This window comes from Nematolebias whitei, chromosome 15 (genome assembly GCF_014905685.2).
Source record: "Nematolebias whitei isolate Nwh7 chromosome 15, NemWhi1, whole genome shotgun sequence".
NCBI classification, from domain to species: Eukaryota; Metazoa; Chordata; class Actinopteri; order Cyprinodontiformes; family Rivulidae; genus Nematolebias; species Nematolebias whitei.
In genome coordinates this window covers 12,403,865-12,425,785 of record NC_056512.1, presented here as the reverse complement: position 1 = coordinate 12,425,785, position 21,921 = coordinate 12,403,865, and the positions used below count along the sequence as shown (strand labels likewise).

At 43.8% G+C, this 21,921-nt stretch overlaps 2 protein-coding genes across 2 annotated transcripts in view; both read left to right on the top strand.

Annotated features, from left to right (window-relative positions):
* Positions 1-1,712: 1,712 nt before the first annotated feature.
* The window catches only part of gna13b (guanine nucleotide binding protein (G protein), alpha 13b), a gene marked incomplete at its 3' end in the record, with an annotated part of 41,806 nt that continues 21,597 nt past the window's right edge, over positions 1,713-21,921 (top strand). The window contains 1 exon segment of the mRNA XM_037688806.1: positions 1,713-2,010. Within this exon segment, the coding sequence (XP_037544734.1) occupies positions 1,728-2,010 (283 nt within the window).
* LOC119421453 lies at positions 9,665-11,522 on the top strand. The gene is made up of 2 exons (XM_037688805.1): positions 9,665-10,190; positions 10,941-11,522. Exons 1-2 carry the CDS (start codon positions 9,806-9,808, stop codon positions 11,306-11,308), a joined length of 753 nt encoding a protein of 250 aa, XP_037544733.1. The 5' UTR covers positions 9,665-9,805; the 3' UTR covers positions 11,309-11,522.

The following is a 21,921-nucleotide window of genomic DNA, read 5'->3' as shown; positions in this document are numbered from 1 at the left end:
ATAACGCCACGCACATATTTTTTGTCATCAATTAATTTTCCACTCACGTTTTCACCTAGGATTTTTCTTACACGTAGTGCTCTATCTTTTTGTTTAACATCATTACATATGATCAATACAGATCCATCTCTAAGCACTTTTACAAGTTTCACTTTTCCAATTAGCGAGTTGATTTCTTTAGTAAGCTTAATCGGGTTTAACGTACCAAATGACATTCCTTCTTTAACAAACTTTAAGATGATTTTAAACTCAATCACCTTCACTAATTCATCTTCAGCTTCTGAAACTGACGACTCTACATGATGTTTTGCTTTTTTCCGTTTGTGTTTAGATTTATGGGTCTGCCATATCCCTTCATTTTCAACACCATCCGCTCCCTCTTCCATTTCTGCCAAATCACTTCCTGATAAATCATTTCCCTCTGACATCCTTCCAACCATTCACAGCTCAGCCGTGCCTTACCGCCTTCTTTCTCCCAACAAAGTCTCGACAAACCTCAAACAAGTGTCAATTGTCCACCAGCCACACCTTCCCGTGGACTCCTCCTGTTTGTGTCCTCTGTAAATTCTGTCAGTTTTCTTCCCGGTCTGGGGATTGACCTCCCAAGGCATTCATGCTCTGTTTCCCCCCGTGTCTCCCTTGATTCTGCGAGTTAAGTTTTGCTGTTAAAAAATGTCAGCTTTTGCTTTGAGTTTGTTTAAGAAATATATATTCTTTATTTTATCCTTGAGTTCACTGCTTCTGTCTGTACCTTGGGTTCAACACAAAGCACAGAACATGATTCAAGGCTGACGCCAAAGTTTTAAGCAACAATGCTGCAGAACTCATAGTATGTGTTGGAGATGACTTTCAGCTACTACCACACCAGATTTTATCTAAATATCTGTAAAACTGCATGTGTTAGCTATTTTAAGTTGGCTTCAGAAGATTAGATGTGGCGGCCATATTGAATTGGAATGACTCCAAAAGTTAATCAGTTGTACTGTATATGTTTTTCCAGTGATTACTTTCTGACAGTTTTGTATAATTTTGGTTTGTGGTTCATGGGATATTTTGCTAACAGACGGACTAACTAACACACCAAAGACACAAAAAACATTTTGTCTGGTTTTCACTAGCAGACAATACAAACATAAAAATAAAAACGTCTGAATTTAAATCACACGTTTTATCAAATGCCAGCGATCCGCGCTCAGAGATGATGCTGCAGAAAAATCTGACCCACCCAAACATTGACGCTGGCGCGCGCTCATCAGGCGGCTCCTCCGATTCATGCTGCGTTCACGGTTAGCTCGTTTAATTTTTTAAGACTAACAATGTTCTCGTGTCATAAAAAGTTGATGTCACATGACTGACGCGATTTTGTAGTAATATGATAGTGCGAAACATAGGTTTATAACAATTTACCAAAAATACATTGTTTAAATGTTGCTGGAAATCACACCTATCAGGATTAAATTTATCCACATATTAAAAAAATGTTAAATTCAAAGTTCTACTTTTTTACACGACATTTGTTAAGGTAACCTTGAGATTAACTATTATTTTTATCAACATAGTGTAAGGTTCGGCTTTTCTTTTATTTCGTGGAAATGGTGCTGCACATTTTAACGAAAGCAGCAGTAAAACGGGTCAAACTCGCCCCACCTGCGGATTCCCACGACACATGAAGGCAGCAGTAGTCTGGGCGAGCTCTCGCTGACTGTATCGATGAAGTTGTTTCAAAGATGGCGGACTTCCTGCCTTCCAGCTCCATTTTATCTGTATGTTTTCCTAGCTGTGTCCTCACAAGCGGCGAGGTGGAGCAGCTGCGGAAGTCGAAGGAGATAGATAAGTGTCTTCGTCGAGACAAGTTTTATGTGAAAAGGCTCGTAAAGATCTTACTACTCGGAGCGGGCGAGAGCGGCAAGTCCACTTTCCTCAAACAGATGCGCATTATTCATGGGCAGGACTTCGATCAGAGGACCAAAGAGGAATTCAGAGCTACAATTTTTAGTAATGTTATTAAAGGTAAGGTTGTGTCAAGAGTTTGCTGTGTTTAATATGATGATGCTTGTTTATTTGAGCCATTGTTGGTCGGTTACTTGCGGGTGAAAAGAGTTGGGAGCCACTGGCTGTGATTGTTTGGGGTACTTTTTTGTGCTCTACACCACTTGTCTTCTTCGCTGACAAACGGCAGAGAAACGCCGATATTGTGTGAGTTTCTGTATATTCATTGTCTCGCTGGGTTGCGACTGTTTGAGACTAGTTGACGACAGGCAGCTGGGGTCTCTAAAATGTTGGCGCAGGTTTACAATTTCCTCGCACAAGTCGCGTTATTTGTCGCTTGAAGTGTGAACGTGTTCAGTCAAATTGTGCAACAAAGTTCCTGTTCTCACAGGAGTGCCTTGAACCCACCATCCCAGCTGTTCTGACATCTGCAGGAGACAGGAGACAAGTCCAGGTCGGGAAACCACACCGGGACGAATGATAAACAGATCCATTGCTAAAAGGAGCTAAATGTTACCTAAAAGCTAAAATGAGTAAAATGCTAGTTTAAAGTTGGAGAAAGCTACATTAAGGATAGAAATTATGGGGGGAGTGGTGGTGCAAAGGCAAGAGAAGGCGCTCCGTGATCAGAAGGTTGCCGGTTCAACTCCCTGGACCGACAACATCAAAAGGTGAGTGTTAAAGGTGGAACAACCATACCTGTCGCCATCCTCATTTGCTCCATTCTGGGCCCTTGAGCAAGGCCCTTAACCCCCACCATCTGCTCCCCCGGGCACCCTGGATGGCAGTTCCCTGCACCACACAGAGGGCTGTGGCAGCTTGGGTGGTCTGTCAATGCTCAGGAAGGACATCTCCATGAGAAAGTTGTCAGAATCCCAGCCGGGGACCTTTTTGTGTGGAGTTTGCATGTTCTCTCAGTGTGCCAAGGGTTTCCTCCCACTGACCATTTAAATGGTAACTCTGAATTGTCCCTAGATGCAGGTGAAAGTGTGAATCATTGTTTGTCTTTATGGACTTGTGACCAGTCCAGGATGTCTATCGCCTCTCGCACAGTGACTGCTGGATGTGGGCACCAGTGACCCCCACAACCCTGGTAAACAATAGCTGGAAAGATAAAATCATATATACATATAAACATCTATATGTACATAAAATCATAAAAAACGCCACGAGTAAAATAGGATGTAGAACACAGCAAAATATTGAAGCCCTACATCTAACTGCCTGTTGAAAAATAAACGTCTTTAGATTCATTTTTAAATGCATCAGTTGAATTTAAGTTACTTTAAAAATAAGGGCGGTGCATTCCATAATTCAATTCAGTTCACTTTATTTACGTATATAGCACCAAGTCACAACAGACGTTATCTCAGTACGCTGTACAGAAACGTTCATATACATTGTAAAAGCCAGTTATTAAAAGTTCTCTATAAAGAAGCAGCAGATTGTGTTGAATCTTCACTTCATCACATTGTGACTGAAAGATCTCTTGAATTTTCAGTTTTTACTTTAGGAAAAATCAGGGAAAACTCATGGAGTTTTGTTTTAATGACATGCTGAGAACACTGCCAACAACCTCTGACCTAGTTAGTGACCTTAACCTGCAAGCTGGTGGGTGAATCTGAACCAAGTCAGAGATGTAAGAAGGCGCTTGTTCATGCACAGCTCGGAAAGTTAAAACTAGAATTTTAAAATGAAACTAAACCGACGTGATGTGAACTTGTTCATATTGATTAACAGTTTTGAAGGAAAGTTCTGAACAACCTGAAAATGGGCGAGCCTTTTCTTGTTTAAACATGTAAATAATCTGTCACAATAGACAAGAAATAAAAGTATGGATGGTCATCTCAAGTTCAGCTTTTCAAGGTCAAGGTGTCTTAATTGTCATTCACATCACATGTGGTGGAACGAAACGTTGTTTACGTACTGTAACCCCAGATTCTATGAGTATAGGCGTAGCCCTTTAAGGCTGTCACTTGTGGGTTTTATCCTGTCATGCAAAGCGTTGCACTGAAAAATTTAGTCCACGCCCACCTGTCGTGTGGGCCCCACCCGGTCCGTATCAATTACGTTGAGAGCGGGTAATCGGCTCCCAAATAGCTTTTTCTTCAGCCATTTAGGAGCCAGTGAGGCCCAGAGCTTAAATGGCTACGCCTATACTCATAGAATCTGGGGTTACAGTATGTAACCAACGTTCTATTTCGTATAGGCTTGGCCCTTTAAGGCTGTCGCTTAGTGGGTTAAGGGTGAAGCAGGATGTAGTCTCTGCCTCACTGGGTCCATTTGCACACCGTATGAAGCGCCCGCTTACACCAAAAAACATTTTATCACTCAGCCCTCCATGTACGTAAATACGCGCTGCGTAATTACGCGCACCATGTATAGACGTGCGCTGCGTAATTTACGCATTCCATGTACATGGGATAGAAAAGTTCTCGATGGGAAAAGGGGAGAGGCTGAAAAACAGTGAACAGATTCATAATAAATGAACTGATTAGTAATCAAATGAACTGATTGGTAACAGTAGTCATGAACTGATTAGTGACATTAGAACAAGAACCAACAGTCACGAACTTGTGACTGATAACAAATATCTCACACTGTCATTGCATGCAGTCAGATGTGAATTTAAACAAAGTTCCATGAAAAACAATGAGATTCATTCTGTTAAGGTACCGAGGACAGAATGTGTCATGGAGTGAGCCGACACATCACGCAGATAGAAGCAAATAAATGAGCAGGGCGATGACCACGTGGCCACAGTGCAAAAATCCTGCATTGTCATACCATTATGCAAGGCTGTCGAGGATGCGATTCCTCTGGTCGAGTGCGCCCTGAGGTTGTCAGGGGGCTCTAAACCTGATGCTCTGTAAGCTTCAGAAATGGCCTCACACAGCCAGTGTGACAGGCGCTGGGTGGGTAATGGGCGACCTGCAGAGGCATCACTATAATGCACAAACAATTGTTGAGTCTGACGCAGTGTGGCCGTGCATGCTGCGTAAAATGCCAACGCACGCACAAGGTAGAGGAGATAAAAAAAATGTTTCTTCTTCTGATTTGTGGGGAGGAGGGAAAAAACCCTCCAACGTTATCATTCTCAATTTAAATGAGCTAGTGATGTTTTTAGGCATGAACGCTGGGTTAGGTCTCAGATCAGCTGAACTGCCATCAGCCTGAATCCTGAGGCATGACGGAGCAACAGAGAGGGCAGATGAATCACTTACGCTCTTTGCAGATGTCAAAGCCAACAGCAGGGCTGTTTTAAGTGACAAGAATTTAATCGAAACCTGATCTAACTGCTCGAAAGGAGCTTTGATCAGGGCTTGCAAAACCATTGTTAAGTCCCACTGAGGAGCTAGTGGACGTGACACCGGTCTGTGTCTCCGAACACCTTTCAGAAAACGCTTCATCAGCGGGTGATTAAAAACTGTTCTGCCACCGAAGCCTTCGTGACAGAAAGAGATGGCTGCAGCATACGTTTTAATTGTGCTGAACACCAGATTTCTGTCCATCAACTGCTGCAGAAAGGACTGCACGCCACCTAGTGGACATAAGATGGCCTCTACACCTTTTTCCGTACACCAGCGTTGAAAAGCTGTCCACTTTGATATGTACAGCGCTGTGGTGGAGGCAGCGCGTTAATCTTGGATTGTGTGCACTTCTTCTTGAGAGAGACCCATCTTCTCTAAGTGGATCCGCTCAGTGGCCAGACCCAAAGATGCTGGCCTATTTCTGGGTAACTCCTGATCGCTCCTCCCTCCTGGAGGAGAGCATCGTCCCTCCACGGCAGTTTCCACGGACGACCCGATAACAGGCGTCGCTGGATTGGAAACCACGGGGCGCTCATGCGCTCAGGGGCCATCAGAATGGCAGACAGTTCTTCCTCCTGAACTTGGTTCAGAAACCGTGATATTGGAGGGACTGGAGGAAAAGCGTAAAGGAGCATTTTGGGCCACGGACTGTGGGCAATTGCATCCACTCCTAATAGTGGTTCGTCCCGTGGGCTCAGTGAGAAACATAGTTGGCACTGGGCGTTCTCCTGTGTGGCAAATAGGTCCACTTCTGCTCTGCCAAATTTCTCCCAAATCCGAGAAATCAGCTCGAGATGGAGACTCCAGTCCCCGTGGCGTGGACCACCCCTGGACATTATGTCCGCTCTTCTGTTCAGGACACGGGGGATGTACGCTGCTCTGATGGAGAGCAGGTTTTTGTGTGCCCAACACAGCAGCTGTCTCGCAATGTGTAACATCTGGGCTGAGCGCACTCTCCCCTGCCAGTTTATGTAAGCAGCAGTCACCTTGTTGTCTGTGTGGATCAGAACGTGCTGATTCTGTAACACAGGAGCAAAATGTTGAATCACATTCAAAACTGTGCAACATTCCAAAACGTTTATGTGAACTGATGTGTGAGCTGGCCACAGCGCCCCCACCGCTCGTGACAGGCACGTTCCTCCCCTGCCTGACAGGGACGCGTCTGTGAAAACTGAGGGGCTGTTTACACGGTGCATATTTTGAGTGCATCCGCAGCTTTCTCTCTGCGGATCTGCTGATCATTTACACGACACCAGTGGCCCCCCTCTTTGAATCTGGAGGTTTCTGAACCCACCTTACAGAGTGGAGGTTTTTTGCTGACCCCCCGCTGATAATGTAAACATCTCCCGCTGAGGCTTTGTGTTAAACCACATGCGCACACGCACGCGTGGACAGATGCTATATTTCTATCAACATGGCGGCGGATACACTGCTTTCAGAACTACGACTGATGGAATATATTTTAATCTCGTAGTTAATCTACGTCAGATTCCAGGTGCTGTGACCGACATCTGTGTTGGAAGAGACACAATCTGATCCAGTTCTAATATCGCTGTTTATAGAATGTGGCACGCGCACACGTCGCGCTGCTGCACTATAACATCTAAATGTGCTAAATAATAACAGTTTAATAATAATCTTGGTAAGGTTAGGGCTGGGTACCTTTCTAAAAAAATCGGTATCTGTACCGGTGTGGGTACCTTCACTTCGGTGTCGGTTCCTGGACGGTTCTTTTTTCGCTACCAATTTTGTAATTACTATTAATTCTAACAATAATAAAATTATGTTACACATTATAGTACAAATTGTGAGTTTTATTTTTTAATCAGCGACCTCAATTTGTCCCGAAGGTAAACGCCCCTTGTCTGTGAAGTTTCTCTGCAGCTGCTTGGGGTGTACGCTGGAGTATCATGTCTGAACCCTCTGCATACAGTACACGCATACGTACGCGTGAACGGACGTATGCGGCAGTATACTGGAGCCTTTAGTCTCCTCAGGCAGGTCTGTTTCCTCTAACCTCTTGGAGATGCTGTAGGCCAGCAGAGCTCACACTGGTGAGCTCGGTTGGAGAGTGACGTCACCGTCTGGTCGTGCTTCCCCGGAGGAACTGGACGCTGGTCCAACCTGGACACTTTTTCTCCGAGAGCTTCCGCCAGGCTTGGCTCTAGGGGGGGGTAACAAAGGAAAATTCCGCTCAGTAAACCCCTCCATTCTGGTGATGGGCGCAAAGATGGAGACGGGTGGTCTCAATTTACCAGGTCCGGCCGCAGCCTCGTTCCAGTAGGACATCACTGCTGGGAAACGAGGCCAGATGGGGTCAGGGCGGCGAGCCGGGGGATGGAGCCAAACCTTCCCGCTAGATCATCCGATCTGGGCGGGGGGAGGAGAGGGACAGAAATTCCCTTGATGTCAGCCGCCTCCTGAATTATACCAGGCTGCTCCAAGAGGAGGGCACCGACGACTGGGAGCAGTGTGGTCGCTGATGCAGAAAGGCCCGGGGGGGTTGAGCATCCACCCCCCCCCCCCTTCCAACACTACGCTCTCCGGGAGGGAATGAGCAGTGGGGCTGCTGCTGATGTTGCCTGTCCCGGAGGAACCATCCGATTCGCTCCGAGACCCGGCGTCAAAAAAGCCTATGGCGGCGTCCAGCGAGCAGTCCCCTGCCACAGAGAGGCACTCCTCGATGTTGGCCTTAAACAAGGCTGCTCGCCTCTGCCTCTCCTCAGGGGGGAGGAGGTCACAGAGCCAGCAGGAGGAAGCGAGGTCGGCGTGGCGGGGACCTAGGCATCCTTCACAGGTGTCGTGCCGGTCGAAGCTCAGCATGTAGCCAGTCTTGCAGGACGGGCACAGGCGGATGGTGTTGGTGCTGGACATCGCCTTGTTGGAAGATCAGTGCTAATTGCTTGCTGAAGAATAATGGGAGCCGATTACCCGCTCTCAACGTAATTTATACGGACCAGGTGGGGCCCACACGACAGGTGGGCATGGACTAAATTTTTTCAGTGCGACACTTTGCGTGATCGGATAAAACCCACAAGCGACAGCCTTAAAGGGCGAAGCCTATACAAAATAGAACTATGTACACAGTAGGGGTGTAACGGTACGCTAAAATCACATTTCTGTTCAGTTTCAGGGAGGGCTTGGTTCGGTTAATTTTCGGTACAAAAAAGACCAAACTAAAGACTTACAAAATGTTTATTTTGAAAATATAGCAAGTAAACAATACGTTTGTATAAAATAAATAAAGCGGCCCATTTGGATGATATTTTAAATAAACGGCACTCTTTACAATCAATAAACTATACTAGCAATAATAAAAAAATCTTAATAAATACAATAACAGTCAGAACCAGAACAATAAGCAGCAACAGACTGTTTACAATCTAACTAATCAAGTTTTAAGGTTTTGTCCAAAAAGACCAACTTGTCTACATTTTCTCCCTAGTTACAGTGAATATCTCCAGCAGTGGAGAAAACTACTAACTAACAACAGTAGCAGGAATAGAGAGGTAGCACTTTGTTAATTTTGCAGTGTGGCTGTATTTGGCCTCGTCATTACTCACAACCTCTTGCACCTGCTCCCTCAGGTGGGACAGGTCCCTGGAACAGTTCAGAGTTCAGTCATCACAGACTTCTTAGCTGGAGGTGATCTCTGGTGAATTTCCCTGAACAGGAAGTCTCAGCTGCTGTCTGTCACAGACTGGAAATAAAACACAAATAGGTAAAAAAAAAAAGTTAATAAGATTATTATAAAAATAAGTTAATTAGATAATAATAATAAAAGAGCAATACCTCTTCTTGAACGGTCATCATTTGTTATGAGATGGTTGAATCTCTCGGTCATCATCATCATCATCATCAGGGCTTTAATCTGGTCCAGGGCTTGTTGACGATCAGTTTTAGCTTTTTCATAAAGTGCTGCTACAACTTTTTGGCTGAAGTGTTGACATGCTGGGATGTCGTAGCGGGGCTCAATAACTTTAAAGCCGGCGCATCAACAACAGAATACGGACGTAGATCCAGAGCTTTAAAAACTCCTACAGCTTGTGTTGTTGCTTTGGACCAATCAAATTACCTGATAAAGGTTGTTTAAATGCTTTGAACCAACCAAGCTGCTATTCTTTAGAAGAGACATTCACATTCGGATGATGTTGTTTCAAGTGCGTTAACAAGTTAGACGTGTTGCTGCTGCAGATCCAATCTCTGTGAAACATTGTCAACACACAGCTTTGGATTTGTTCACTTGTCTTTTAACAAAGCCATAATGTTCCCAAACAGAAGACCGCAACGAGATGCTAGGCTGCTAATGCTAAGCGTGCTGTGAGACTATCCACCTTATTCTGCAAGAGCGTATGTGGGCTGCCATGACAGACAGGTACCGCCCCCTCCCGGTTTTATACTTCCGGTGAGCTAAAGCGAGAGGCACTTTTGCTAATGACAGGCACTTTTGCTAATGACAAATTCTAGTAATTTGTGCTGTAGCAGGAGGCTTAAACAATTCTAATATGAGTTCGGGTTCAACTTGTGCTGTTGTTGGCTGTCACAACAGCTCCAGAAAACTGAAAGACGAGCTAGAAACGTATTGTTTTGCACATCAACAACTTCGAAAGGCCTGTGTGTGCCCAGCGCGTTACGAACTGCACTCCATGCCGAGGAAGGAGGATCGAAAACGAGCGTGGCTGGCAGCTTTAAAACTCAAATACCCCCCGAAGAGAGTTTATGTTTGCTCCTTTCATTTTATTGATAAAAAGCCCACAGAGCTTCACCCCGACCCGGAGCTCTATCTGGGCTATGACCGGGCCCCACCAAAGAAAAGAAGGCAGCTCATCCGGACCACTGTGAGCCAGACAGCTTCCAGCAACATCGACAAAACGGCCGAATCTGTTCCCGGTGAGTGAAATTGAAAATGTGATTTGTCCCCGCTTCACATTTTAATCATGCTTAGCTCTTATCTTTTACTGAATTATATTATTATTAATGTTATAATTGTAATGTTATAATTACTATACTGTGGATGGTGTTAGCATCAGCGCTAGCTGGTTGCAGTGTTATTGTGGATGTTAGTGTATTATTAATTTAATTCCAAAATACTTTATCACTAAGAGAAAGTACTTGATTGGCAGCCAAATCCAAATCTTAAAGACAAAGTGGTTAGTAATTAACATCAATAGCATGCTAGCAGAGATGTATATGATTTCATGTAACTGTCCGAGAATAGCTTTTTATTTAGCAACCTGGTAAAATTCAGCCCCCAGGGCTGTAAAAGTCTGGGGATTTTGTTAATAAAGAATATGTTGAGTTATTAGAGGCAGGTTATTTGAAACAGACACAGCTGAAAAAAAAAACTTCTTTTAAACTCTTTAAAGAAAAAGCTTAAATGCAACCTAGCTCCAACTGATTTTTTTAAGGATGAAAAACTAAAATCTAATCACAATATTTTGATATTATAGCATAATTTGATGGGGCTTAGGAAAATTTAAGGGGGCTAAAGCCCCACTAAAACAGCACTATTGACATTTAAGATGTATCATGTGTGTACGAGTGTGGAATTACAAATTTCCTTCCTAAAACGTAATAAGGTAAGTGACACTTGACAGGTTGTGTTACGCTGATTTGATTTTGTATTTTTGTGTTATTCAGAGTGCACCGTAGATTCACCGTCAGTCATCCCAGACCTGGCTAGCGTCTCCACACAACCTCCTGGGCCACATCTGCACTCAGTCCACACACAGTGGGAGGACCCTTCGCTAAAAGATCATCATCAATACTGCAACACGTCTGGCAGAAAAGATGTCCAGGACAAGACGACTCAGTGTGATGAAGTTGCATTTTTTCTTCTACAAAATGACGCAGACGCTTTGCTGTACACTGGTATAGCGTTAGAAACATTTAACACTCTTGTGTCAGCACTGGAAGGAGATGACAACAATGAATTTACAATGCCTGTACAAGATCAAGTCCTTATAACACTTATGAAAATAAAGACTAATCGTGTCTGCAGCCCTTGAGTTGATGTTATACTGCTGCTCTGCCTTGTGGTGTCTGAAGTTTATCATGCTTAGACGTTTGGGTTGAAGATTCTTTGCTGTCCCAGCATTCCACCTGCGCTGCTCATCTGTACATGCTAGCCCCGTCTTTCCACTGATCACAGCATTCTGGACCTGTAACAATTTAACAGACTTCAGCTATCACTGCTCCTAATAAAATGAAACAAGTTATTTACATCCCTGCTGTTGTCATTTATTTTTTCCTTTTCTGTAAATGTTAGGTTGCCTTGCATCCAGTCTGTACTTTTTTAAAAACAAATAATATAAAAATACTGTACAGCCTTTTTAATGTTTAATTTTTTGTGACAGTAGATCACAGGCTGCACAATGCTCTGGCTTCCACATGTAAACACAGGCAGACAGGAAGTTCACAGCTTTCGCCCAGTTCAGTGATTCTGATTCAGTGATGTAAATATTCTGATATCCAGATAAGTGATATACCTTCCACAGAATAGCTGCCGCATGACTGCATGATTTTCCCAATCCGGCGATACAGGAACAGCCGACCGTTTCTACCACTCCACTTTCTCTGAGCATGACCCATGCTAAGTGTTTAGCTTGACCAACGCTCTGGCTCGGCTCAACAGCTGCTTTCAGAAAGATAAAGTCGCCTTGTTTCTTGAGCAAAACTGTATCTATTTTGTTGCTGTGGAGGTAATTATACGCCTCTGTGCTTTTATAATTCCGCAATTCCTCGCCATCGACGCCTTCAGAAAAAACAAGGTAATTAATAATATCGATGTAGGTAATTCCGGGCCATGATTTCATATCATCTACCCAGTCCGTGAGAAATGATGGGTGAGACACAGTTAACGACTTATCTTCGCAGCTTTTTAAAACATCCTTGCAATGTATCCACCTCTGATGTGCTGCCATTTACTTCAGGTAAAGGAAACTTTTGTGTCAAAAACATTAAATTGCTAGCAAGTGTGTTAACCCACAAACGTAAACAACAGCGCGGGATCGCGGGCGGAAGTAAACAACCGGCTTCCGCTATGAATTATGGGTAGTGGCGCCAAATCCGGAATAAGGTGGATAGCACTGACTATAGCACTGTGCTGAAACACATTTAGGGACTTTAGTTCCGCGGCGCATAATCTCTCATTAATAAAATTTAATGAGTGAAAAAATAACCAAAATGGTACGCAGTGGACCGAACCGAACATGCCGTACAGAAACAGTTCAATACACCCAAGTAGGAATGCGCGATATAAACGGCATACGTTAGAAACAATAGAAATTTAGCCTACGATAGAGATCTGTCTTCTACCGGCTAACCGCAGTAATGCTGTGTCTGAAGTAAAATCAGAGTTGTCAGTTTAATCATTACTTTTTTTGTTGAAAACTGTGCGCAAGTGGTAAGGTCATTTCTTTGAGAGCTAAGTAGCGAAGCTACAAGCTAACTACGGCCGGCTTGCCGTATTCTAACGCATGCGCAAAATGCTGTTTCGTCGAAAGTTTTTTTTTTTCCCATCGAAAGTTAAAGTAAGCGTTGGTCAGCTTTAGAGAAACCTGCTCTCTGATCTGTGAAAAGAACGCTGTGTTGTGTGATTTTACTGCGAGACCCTCTGGTCAAAGCCACAGACTCATTTTGTGTCAGCTCTCTATTAAAGCAGAAGGAGGTGCCAACTAGAGGTTTGGAGGATGAAGTGTTTCAGTGTAAAATGCTGCTCTGTTGCTGTTTATTTCTTAAGTAAGACTGGAACCTGTTAACAACATATTCTTTTGTTTAAAATATATGGCTAAAACTACATTTGATATATTTTGCACTGTTTTGCACTACAAGCAAGAAGCCTAATACTTGATTTGTTATTTAAAAACTCTGGACCTAGTAGTGGAATTTTCTTAATTCAAAATATATGATAGCAAAAGGACACCCTATGCTTTTTGAAAAATTCCTATTAAGTATTATACCCAAAACATATCACGATATATATCGTTATCGCCACCCTTCACAATACATATTGTGATATGAATTTTATGCCATATCGCACATTCCTACACCCAAGTGTACCATTACACCCCTAGTACACAGGGTCCCAGTTACATCCATCAAAGTAAAAATTGTAACAAAAAACAGTAATAAGATATGAACTAAGAAATACACTAAACTAAGACTATACTAAGCACTACTAGTACAAAACAATGCACCAAACAACAGCAGCACAAACATGAGTCTGTGTGAGCAGATGAGGACGATTGAATACAGCAACATGAAATAAATCAGCAGCATGAGATCAGCATCATGGATAGTCAGCAGCACATATCAACAATCAAGTCAACCATTTGTTATTGTTGTTAACAATTAGTTTTTGACAAACTTCTGAATTTTGGGATGTTCCTGAGATTGAAGTCAGTTTCTTGTTCGTTGTTTTATGCGCTAAAGACATTGCGGCATAAAACGATGACACCTATTTCCTAAAACCGTTTCCAAGTGGATGGGGCTCTGTATTTTCCAAATGTCCGTTCTCTGTGCTCAGTCTCAAGTTGTTCAAAACGCTTTCACATTAGAAGTGCTCCTCATTTCTGCTGTGAACACTTGAACACACCTCCTGGTCCTGTTTGTGTGAAGAGCATGATGCCAGAAAAACTGTTTATTGTAAACTTTCCTATCACCCTTTGAGATCATGGGTTTTCCTGTCTACCTGAACCAACAACGTGACTGATAATCATCTCTGAACATTCTTTCAAACGAATTTCAGCTTTTATCTGCATTTTCCTTTGCTCAGAGCCCAAATACAACTCCTTTTCTTGAAACTGCAGCTTTGGCTGTGCTCGATAGATTTCAGCCAGTGACTCTGACCCTTTTAGAGGATGTGGTCGGCCATATTAAGCCATCAGGTTCCCCTCGTGACCTTGTCCCCCCTCGTTTTTTAAGAGGTCTTTTCTAGTCTCAAGCAGGTGATCCTTGCTGTTATCAATAGCAGTTTGTCCTCAGTTGTTGTCCCAATAAGTTTTAAACATGCGGTGGTGCAGCCCCTGCTTAAAAAGCCTAGCCTAGACCAAACTGTCTTGGCTAATTTTAGGCCCATCTCCAAGCTGCCTTTTATTTCAATAGTTTTAGAAAAAATTGTATATTCCCAGGTCAAATGTTTTTGGATGAGCACAGTATGATCCCCAGCCATTCCAACATGTTGTGATGTCTTTGAGCAAGACACCTACAGTAATCCCTAATTTCTCCCCGGGTGCTTGCACACTTGCCCACTACTCCACATGGGTGTATCCCAGGTGCAATGGGTTAAATGCAGAGAACTAATTTTGACATTGTATGGGAAGATACAATGATGACAACACATAGCACATATATCCTGGAGGTTTTTCAGTCTGGATTCAAAACTCACCACAGCACAGAATCAGTTCTAGTCAGAGTTTTTAATGATATGGCCAATGATTCTGGTGAACATATGGTTCTGGTCCTGCTCAACCTAACCACTGCCTTTGACACAGTTTTACACATTTTAATATCACGCTTACAGCACCAAGTGGGTGTCTGTGGTACTGCACTGAGCTAGTTTAGGTCATATCTGGCAGACAAAAAAAAAGGGTTTGTAGGCTCAATCATGGGCAGCACGGTGGCACAACTGGTAGAGCTGCTGCCTCTCAGCAAGAAGGTTGCTGGTTCAAATCCCGGTCCGGGGGCCTTTCTGGGTGGAGTTTGGATTTTCTCTCTGTGCATGCGTGGGTTTTCTCCGGGTACGCCGATTTCCTCCCACAGACCAAAAACATGCATGTTAGGCTGTGTAGTGGACTAGGCCTACGTCAAAACTAAGTCTAAGGTCAAAACTCTTGACCTTTAGAACCTTGTGGGACAGGAACTGTCATTTCATGTATTTGAATACATAGATACAGGTTCACCCATCCTGAGACTTTCTTTCTTGAAGATTCAAGTGAAAAGAACACTCTCTTTTTATTATCATTACTATCTTACAAAGTGTCTTAGTTCAAACCATTTTAGATGTTGCAGTGAACTAATCAATTTTATTAACTGAGTAATGATTTTTATTCTCATGTTAAAAGCTGTTGCAGAGTAATTATGCATTTTTCTGAGTTCTGCTTTTGAATGAGCAAGTGTGTGCGTTTACAAGGTTACAGTCAAACGAAAAACAAGTTGTTATGTTAAAACTGTCATGTTTTAGAATCCTCTCAGACGTAAATAGAGATGTTTTGCACCTGTTTCTTAAAAACGCCAAAACAGAACCCTCTCGGTCTGTGAGAACATTTCTGAGCTGTACCATAACAATTCTCGCTGTCTCTAACCTCTTACGTCACAAAAACACACCCCTTCTGGTCGTTTCTGACCAATGAAAAATCCCAAAAAGTGAACCGGGAAAGAGTCTTTAAAATGTCAGTACTTCCTGGTCTACACAGACTCACAGGGACACGGAGAGACTCACAGGTACTCAGAGTGACTTACGACTCACGGAGTTACAGAGTGCACGGAGTTGGAGAGTTGTCAGACTTCTAGAGTTCTGGAGTTCTGATGGAGTGCTGTTGGAGTTCCTGACATGACAACAAAGCTCTTCCGAGTTCCATGGGATTATAAAATTTTCCACTGAGGTGAATGTGTGTCGAACAGAGCCTCGCCACTACTTCTGACGGGCTACAGCCATTCGAAGGAGACGCTGGACCGGTAGCGTTAACGGAACACCATATCTGCTGATTATCATCAGAGAGGTAATGGGTCAAGTTTCCTACCAAGCGTACCGAGGCGAGCTGGGCTTCTGATGGAGAGTGTCGGTTCTGGTGACCATTCAATTTCCCTCAAACCCCTTCCTTTACTCCATCTAAACTTCTTTCCATCTTTAAACTTTCTATCAAGTAGAAATTCTCCCAGATATTTAGAAATGTCTGTGTAAAGTGCTTACCCACATTCGTGTGGGTAAAAGATCATAGTTGTACAGTTTTATAAATGTCAGCAACGGAAAAATCATGGCCGTATGATTTTTCCTGATTGATTGCTTATATTGTTATTTTCATAATTTGCCAAATTAATGTAAATGTTTGATGTTAAATTTGATTCTGTAAATAAATGACCGCATTCATTTTGATGGGTCAAATATAAATGACGTCTCACTTTGCATTTCCTTAAATTCAGTGCACGTTTTATTCAGTCCAGAAAAATGAGGAACTCGCGTTAAATGATGAATATATCCCAGCATCTGTTCATCTACACTGGTGGCCCGTCACGTGCTCATAAATGGACTGTAACTCGTGTGCTAATTGATTTTCATGTTGGCATGTGTTGTAAAATAACGGTTGAATCCGTGCGTCTTTACGCAGCGCAATTGGAGCTGCGCGCTTGTGTTACGCTGGCAATGTTTCAAAGCTGAAATTGTGTCATTGAGTCTTTATAAAGCTGAATTGTACGTCTGTATGTGTAACATAAGCTGGCTTTGAGCTGTGGAAACGCTTTATTCTGTTTAAACTGTGTTCTGACGCTGTTCTGGTCCGATTCGGTTCTGGTTCCGACTCGGTTCTGGAGCTTCGAACGAGTTGTTTTAAATAGCTAGAAAGACGTTTTGTCACGGAGCGCCGTTCTCTGTGCAGCTCAGGGGGTTGATTCGTTACATTTTTAGCAGAGAAAGTGCATTTTGATGGTTTAGAAGACGATAAGTGATAGAAAAGTTTCAGGCTACATTAACATGCTGGTTATTGCTAACGCTTCGTGGTTGGTTGTTTGCTGCTTTGGAAAGCTCTGATTTGCTGAGAAAGGTTGACTGACGTCACCTCCCCTCACCCCTACGCTGCGTCATTGGTTGAGAAAGACCGTGTGTAACGTTCTGATTGGATGAGGGAAGTGTCAATCACGTCACCCGGAAATGAAGACTCGTTTTCATAGGGAATAAAATCTGCTTTTTAACGCTGGAAAGCGCATTAAAGCTGTGTTCTGAAACGCTGTTTACATTCATTCGAAGCATATTCGCTGAAAGTTCGCCACGTTTGAGTTTAAAGACCGTCATAAAATGATGCTTTTGAACTACGCTAGCGATGCTAAATTTTAAGCTAACAAGCTAATGACCGGATGGATGACGTGTCACGTCACTTCCCCCAAGTCGGAAATGAGCTTTACCGTGCTTAAATTCACTAAATGCGGCTGCATTTTTGTTCCACAAAACTCATGTTTCATGATATAAGGTCTGATTGAAAAAATTTTGCCACGTTTGTGTAAAAAATCCGTTCAGAAGTGTTGGTTTTCACCGAAGCGAGCCGATGCTAATTTTAGCTAACAAGCTAACGACCGGACGCCACAGGAAGTTATAGCACCCCTAGTGGACGACACAAACAGTGTCTGGGTTAAAATTGTTGAGGATCTGCTGACATCTTGTGGAGAAGACGTGGGATCACAGGTTTTCACTTCGTTTTTAGGTAAAGAGTGACATTAAACGTTTTATTTTTCTGAAAGGCATTTTTGAGTTAAAAAACTTCCTCAAAGCTGAATATACACTGTTATCTTGCGTTTTAAAAGTTATGAAGGTATTTATGCAAAGGGCTTTTACCAAACAAATTTTTATTCACTGATAAATCCTTGAAAAATAGGTACATAATAAAAATTTAGAAACTTTTAAATAAGATACAGGTACAAATATTCACAGAGTTGAATAGTTTACTCATTTTGCTAGAAAATAACGCACGTTTAATTGATAAATCACTAAATAAGAGTTAAGCTTATCAGGAAAAAGAGATTTTCTGATTTTCTTTTGCCACCTAACCATTTACATCTACTATTTAATTTCTAAATAGCAGATAATGGCGGACGGAGAGGGAAACACTGACCCCTTACAATCCGAGGATGCGGTCCAGACAGCCTTACACATTTTAACAAATTCAATTCTTGGCAAAACTTTGGAGGAATTGCAAGACCTTGATGACGATCAAAGACATGAGGAGCTGCAGAGTTTATCAAAAGCAGCTACGGTGAAGGAAGACACAAAATCAAGCCGCGTACGGTTAGCAAAAATCTCTCTGCTTCTGAAGGCGGAATTAGACCGTTTGGTAGTGGAAAAGGGCGTGCTATTCAACGGATATAGGTCTGAAAAAGAGAGGTGTGGCGAATTGATGATTGAATCTGAGTCGCTGCAGCAACACCTTGAGGCTGCTGAAGACCTCTCAAAGAAAGAGCTGTCAGAACAGGCTCAATCATATGAGGAGAAGTGTGCCGAGCTGATAAGTGAATCTGAGTTGCTGAAACAAAAGATTCAAACTGATAAGGACCTCTCAAAGAGAGAGCTGTCAGAACAGGCTCGATCATATGGGGAGAAGATTGCGGATAAGGAACGAGCGTACCAAGACGCGTGTGCAGATAACAATGAGTTACAAGCACGGTTGCAAACCGCTTTAAGGGAGCTGGCCGATTGCAAGGCAGAAAAGGGGTTAATAACCCGGAGTTGGCTGACTTTACAACATGAAAATCAGTCAACAAATGAGCGTCTGGCAGCTTGTGAGGAGAATTTAGCTACAGCTACAAACCTGTTTTCTGACATGGAGCTAGCTGGCTCGAGACTCAGAGACGAGCAGGGTCAGCTACAACCACCCCAGACAGGTGCTGTTGCACCTCCTCCCCTTAGCCCCGTTTCAACACCCCCAACCCGGGGGATAAGGACGGGTCTGCACCCACATGCGCCTCTTCCTCCGGACACCAGGCAGTCACCTCCACCCCCATCTCGGGCGGTGGGGTTCGACCTGCACCGGTATGCACCTCTTCCTCCTGACGCCAGGCAGTCACCTCCACCCCCATCTCGGAGGGTGGGGACAGACCTGCACCAATATGCACCTCCTCCTACCAACCCTTATCAGCCACCCCCATCCCCACCATGGGCAGTAGGGGCAGGACTTGATCAGTCTGCACCACCAGTCCCACAAGTTAGACCGGTGATACAGTCTCCTTCAATGGATGACTTGCAGAAAATCTCAAAATATGTACAACGATTTGTTCCCGGGCCTATGGGGTCAGCAGGAACGAAAGCGTATCTCAAAGATCTGGAGTTCAGATTGAGGTCTTATCCTAATGCTACGGTAGACGATAAGATAAGTCTGATACGGCTCACTTCAGACAGAGAGGTGTTCACCTTCATCGAGCGTCTACCTGATGCAACGAGGAGGGATTACAACCTTCTGTGTGAAGCTTTGATCAGAGAGTACGACCCCTGCACGGGGCCTGCTGGTTTTCCAGCTGCAGACAAGGTCACGCAGGGCAAGACTGAACATCCAAAAGTTTATTACAAAAGAATCTTCCAAGCCTATTTTGGTAACAGAAATGAGACCGGAATGGAAGAAGATGATGGTTTTAAGTTTGTTTTCAGCAAAAATCTCCACTCTGATTTTAAAAAATCAGTACAAATGATGGCAAATTTCAGAGAAAAATCCATCAGTGAGATTAAACAGTGTGCTGTGAATGTGTTTGAAGCATGTTCTCATGCTAAGACGCCCATAGAAGTGTTTCCTAGTGTAAAGGTTAAACCCCTCCCTCTTGAACTAGAAGGACGACGTGCTTCGCCGCCTCCTCCTAAGAAGAAAGAGAGAAAACAGTCTGTTCAAGCTAACAAACCGCGTCCTGAAGGTGCACGCTGGGACAAAAAGGCTCCTCTTTCAGAGGAAGCCAGTGATTATCGAAAAATGGGTGAACGCAGGACGCAACGATATGAGAAACCATATCGGCAGGGGCAGTACGTAAAGGAAACCCCGCAAGACGTACCTGACCGTCCCCCACCTCGGACGAAACGAACCGAGGCGAAAAAATCACAAAAGTTCCAAAAGCAAGGCCCTACACCTCTGAGCTCGGAAGAGACAGAGAAACTACGCAGGTTGTTAGAAACTTTGAAACACACTGACACGGGAACCCAACCAGGAGCACTTTGCAGTAATGTAATTCCTATTACATCTGAGGGCGCGTATGACAACATAACAGATGTCGGTGGAACACACCAAGACGTTGCTGTGGTTGCCTCAAACAACCCCTCATCGGAAGAAGGGGGGGTAAACACACACACGAACGATGACGTGTCATCACAGGCTGAACACTCAGAAACAGCTTCTGCTGTGCTGACGGTTCAGGCAAACCAAAATTACACAGATAAGGCTGAACGCGTGAAAAAGCGTCAGAAAAAACCCAAGAGGTTTCTGTGTAACTTTATCAGAAAGGGGGTCGCCAAAAAGGCGTACCTGTCAGTAACACTTGAAGGTGTCCTCACACACGAAGCACTCTTGGACGGTGGGGCAGACATAACAATCATGTCAGCTAAACTGTTCGAGGAGCTGAGGACGGCCGCTGCCAGTGTTAACAGGATAATACCTCTCTCTGAATGTGCTATAGAAATGCAGGGTCTCTCAGAAATGAAAACAACCCTGACAGCTATAGCAATGGTTCACATGCAGATTGGCAATATGACACTGTACCACCCGGTACACGTGACCCATGTTGACTCATTCCCATTTTTGGTTGGCCAGGATTTTATAAATCGCTTCGGCGCGATTATAGATTATGGTGATCAAACAATGTGGACAACAGTGAGCAACCCACTGCCAATCGATACGCCTCCGGAGTGTGACACAGACTGCCCAACAGCAGGTACCGCGGAAGGCGCACAGGACTCCTCAGCCGAGGACACGAGCCCGGTGAGTACTCCTCTGACACCATGTGAAACCAAAGAAACCCAAGTGATCCAACCTCTGACTCAACAAGACAGCCTCCTCTGTGAGCTGGAGCAGTCAGAGTCCACCAAACACTACCTACCACGGGTAGTTAAGGGTGTAGAGATCCAAGGGTCCCACACCAACGATGCTGTTCTGTCTCTGTGGACAGATAAATCAGCAATTAACCGAGCTTTCTACGAAACCTTGGTTCACAAACACGTTGGTCTAGAACTAATTAAAAAAGCTTTCCGCTTTCCATTAGTTCCCAATAGTTCACAGGTAATGACCGCAGAAGGAGTCATTAACCTAAAACTGAACTGGAATCAACGAGAACTGGTTCACCCGTTTCTCGTTATCCAAAACTTACCACATGCATCCTACATAGGCTCTGACATTTTGGTAAGGTTAGGTGTCCACATGGACACCATCAACAAGGTGCTGTGGTCCCTCAAACCAGCCATAAAGGATACTCCTGTGCTAGACACAGCGAGCCTTAAGGCTGGGCAGACCATTCCAGAGGCCTGCCAAGTTGCTAGCAACCAAGACACCACAGTACCACCTCAGGTGCTTAACCTAATGGTGCGAATCCACATAATAGCTGGACAAGCTATTAGCCATAAACAGGCATATTTTCAACCCTCTCCTGCATTTTTCAACTTGGGACTGTCCGTGGAAGCCACGAACCAGGTGAGTCTTGACTCCAGGACCACATCTATTGCTGTGTGTAACACTGGCATGGATGAGGTGCTGATCCCAAAAAAGACTATGCTAGGATGGTTGATTTCAACTGACTTTCATGATTTTGAACTAGGCATTCCATTTCTGGGAGGACTCCCAGACAATCTGGTACCGAGTCAAGAAGCTGGGCCAGTATGGTTCACAAAACCAACACAGGCCATAGCTCTTTTCTCAACCAATGATGTCGACCAAGGACCTCAAACCTA

What these genes read in the sequence shown, in the direction of transcription:
- LOC119421453 (XM_037688805.1), top strand. Translation starts at nt 9,806, where the DNA reads ATGAGTTCGGGTTCAACTTGTGCTGTTGTTGGCTGTCACAACAGCTCC. An exon ending in AACGGCCGAATCTGTTCCCG is followed by an intron (nt 10,191 to 10,940) that starts GTGAGTGAAATT and finishes TGTGTTATTCAG; the next exon opens with AGTGCACCGTAGATTCACCG.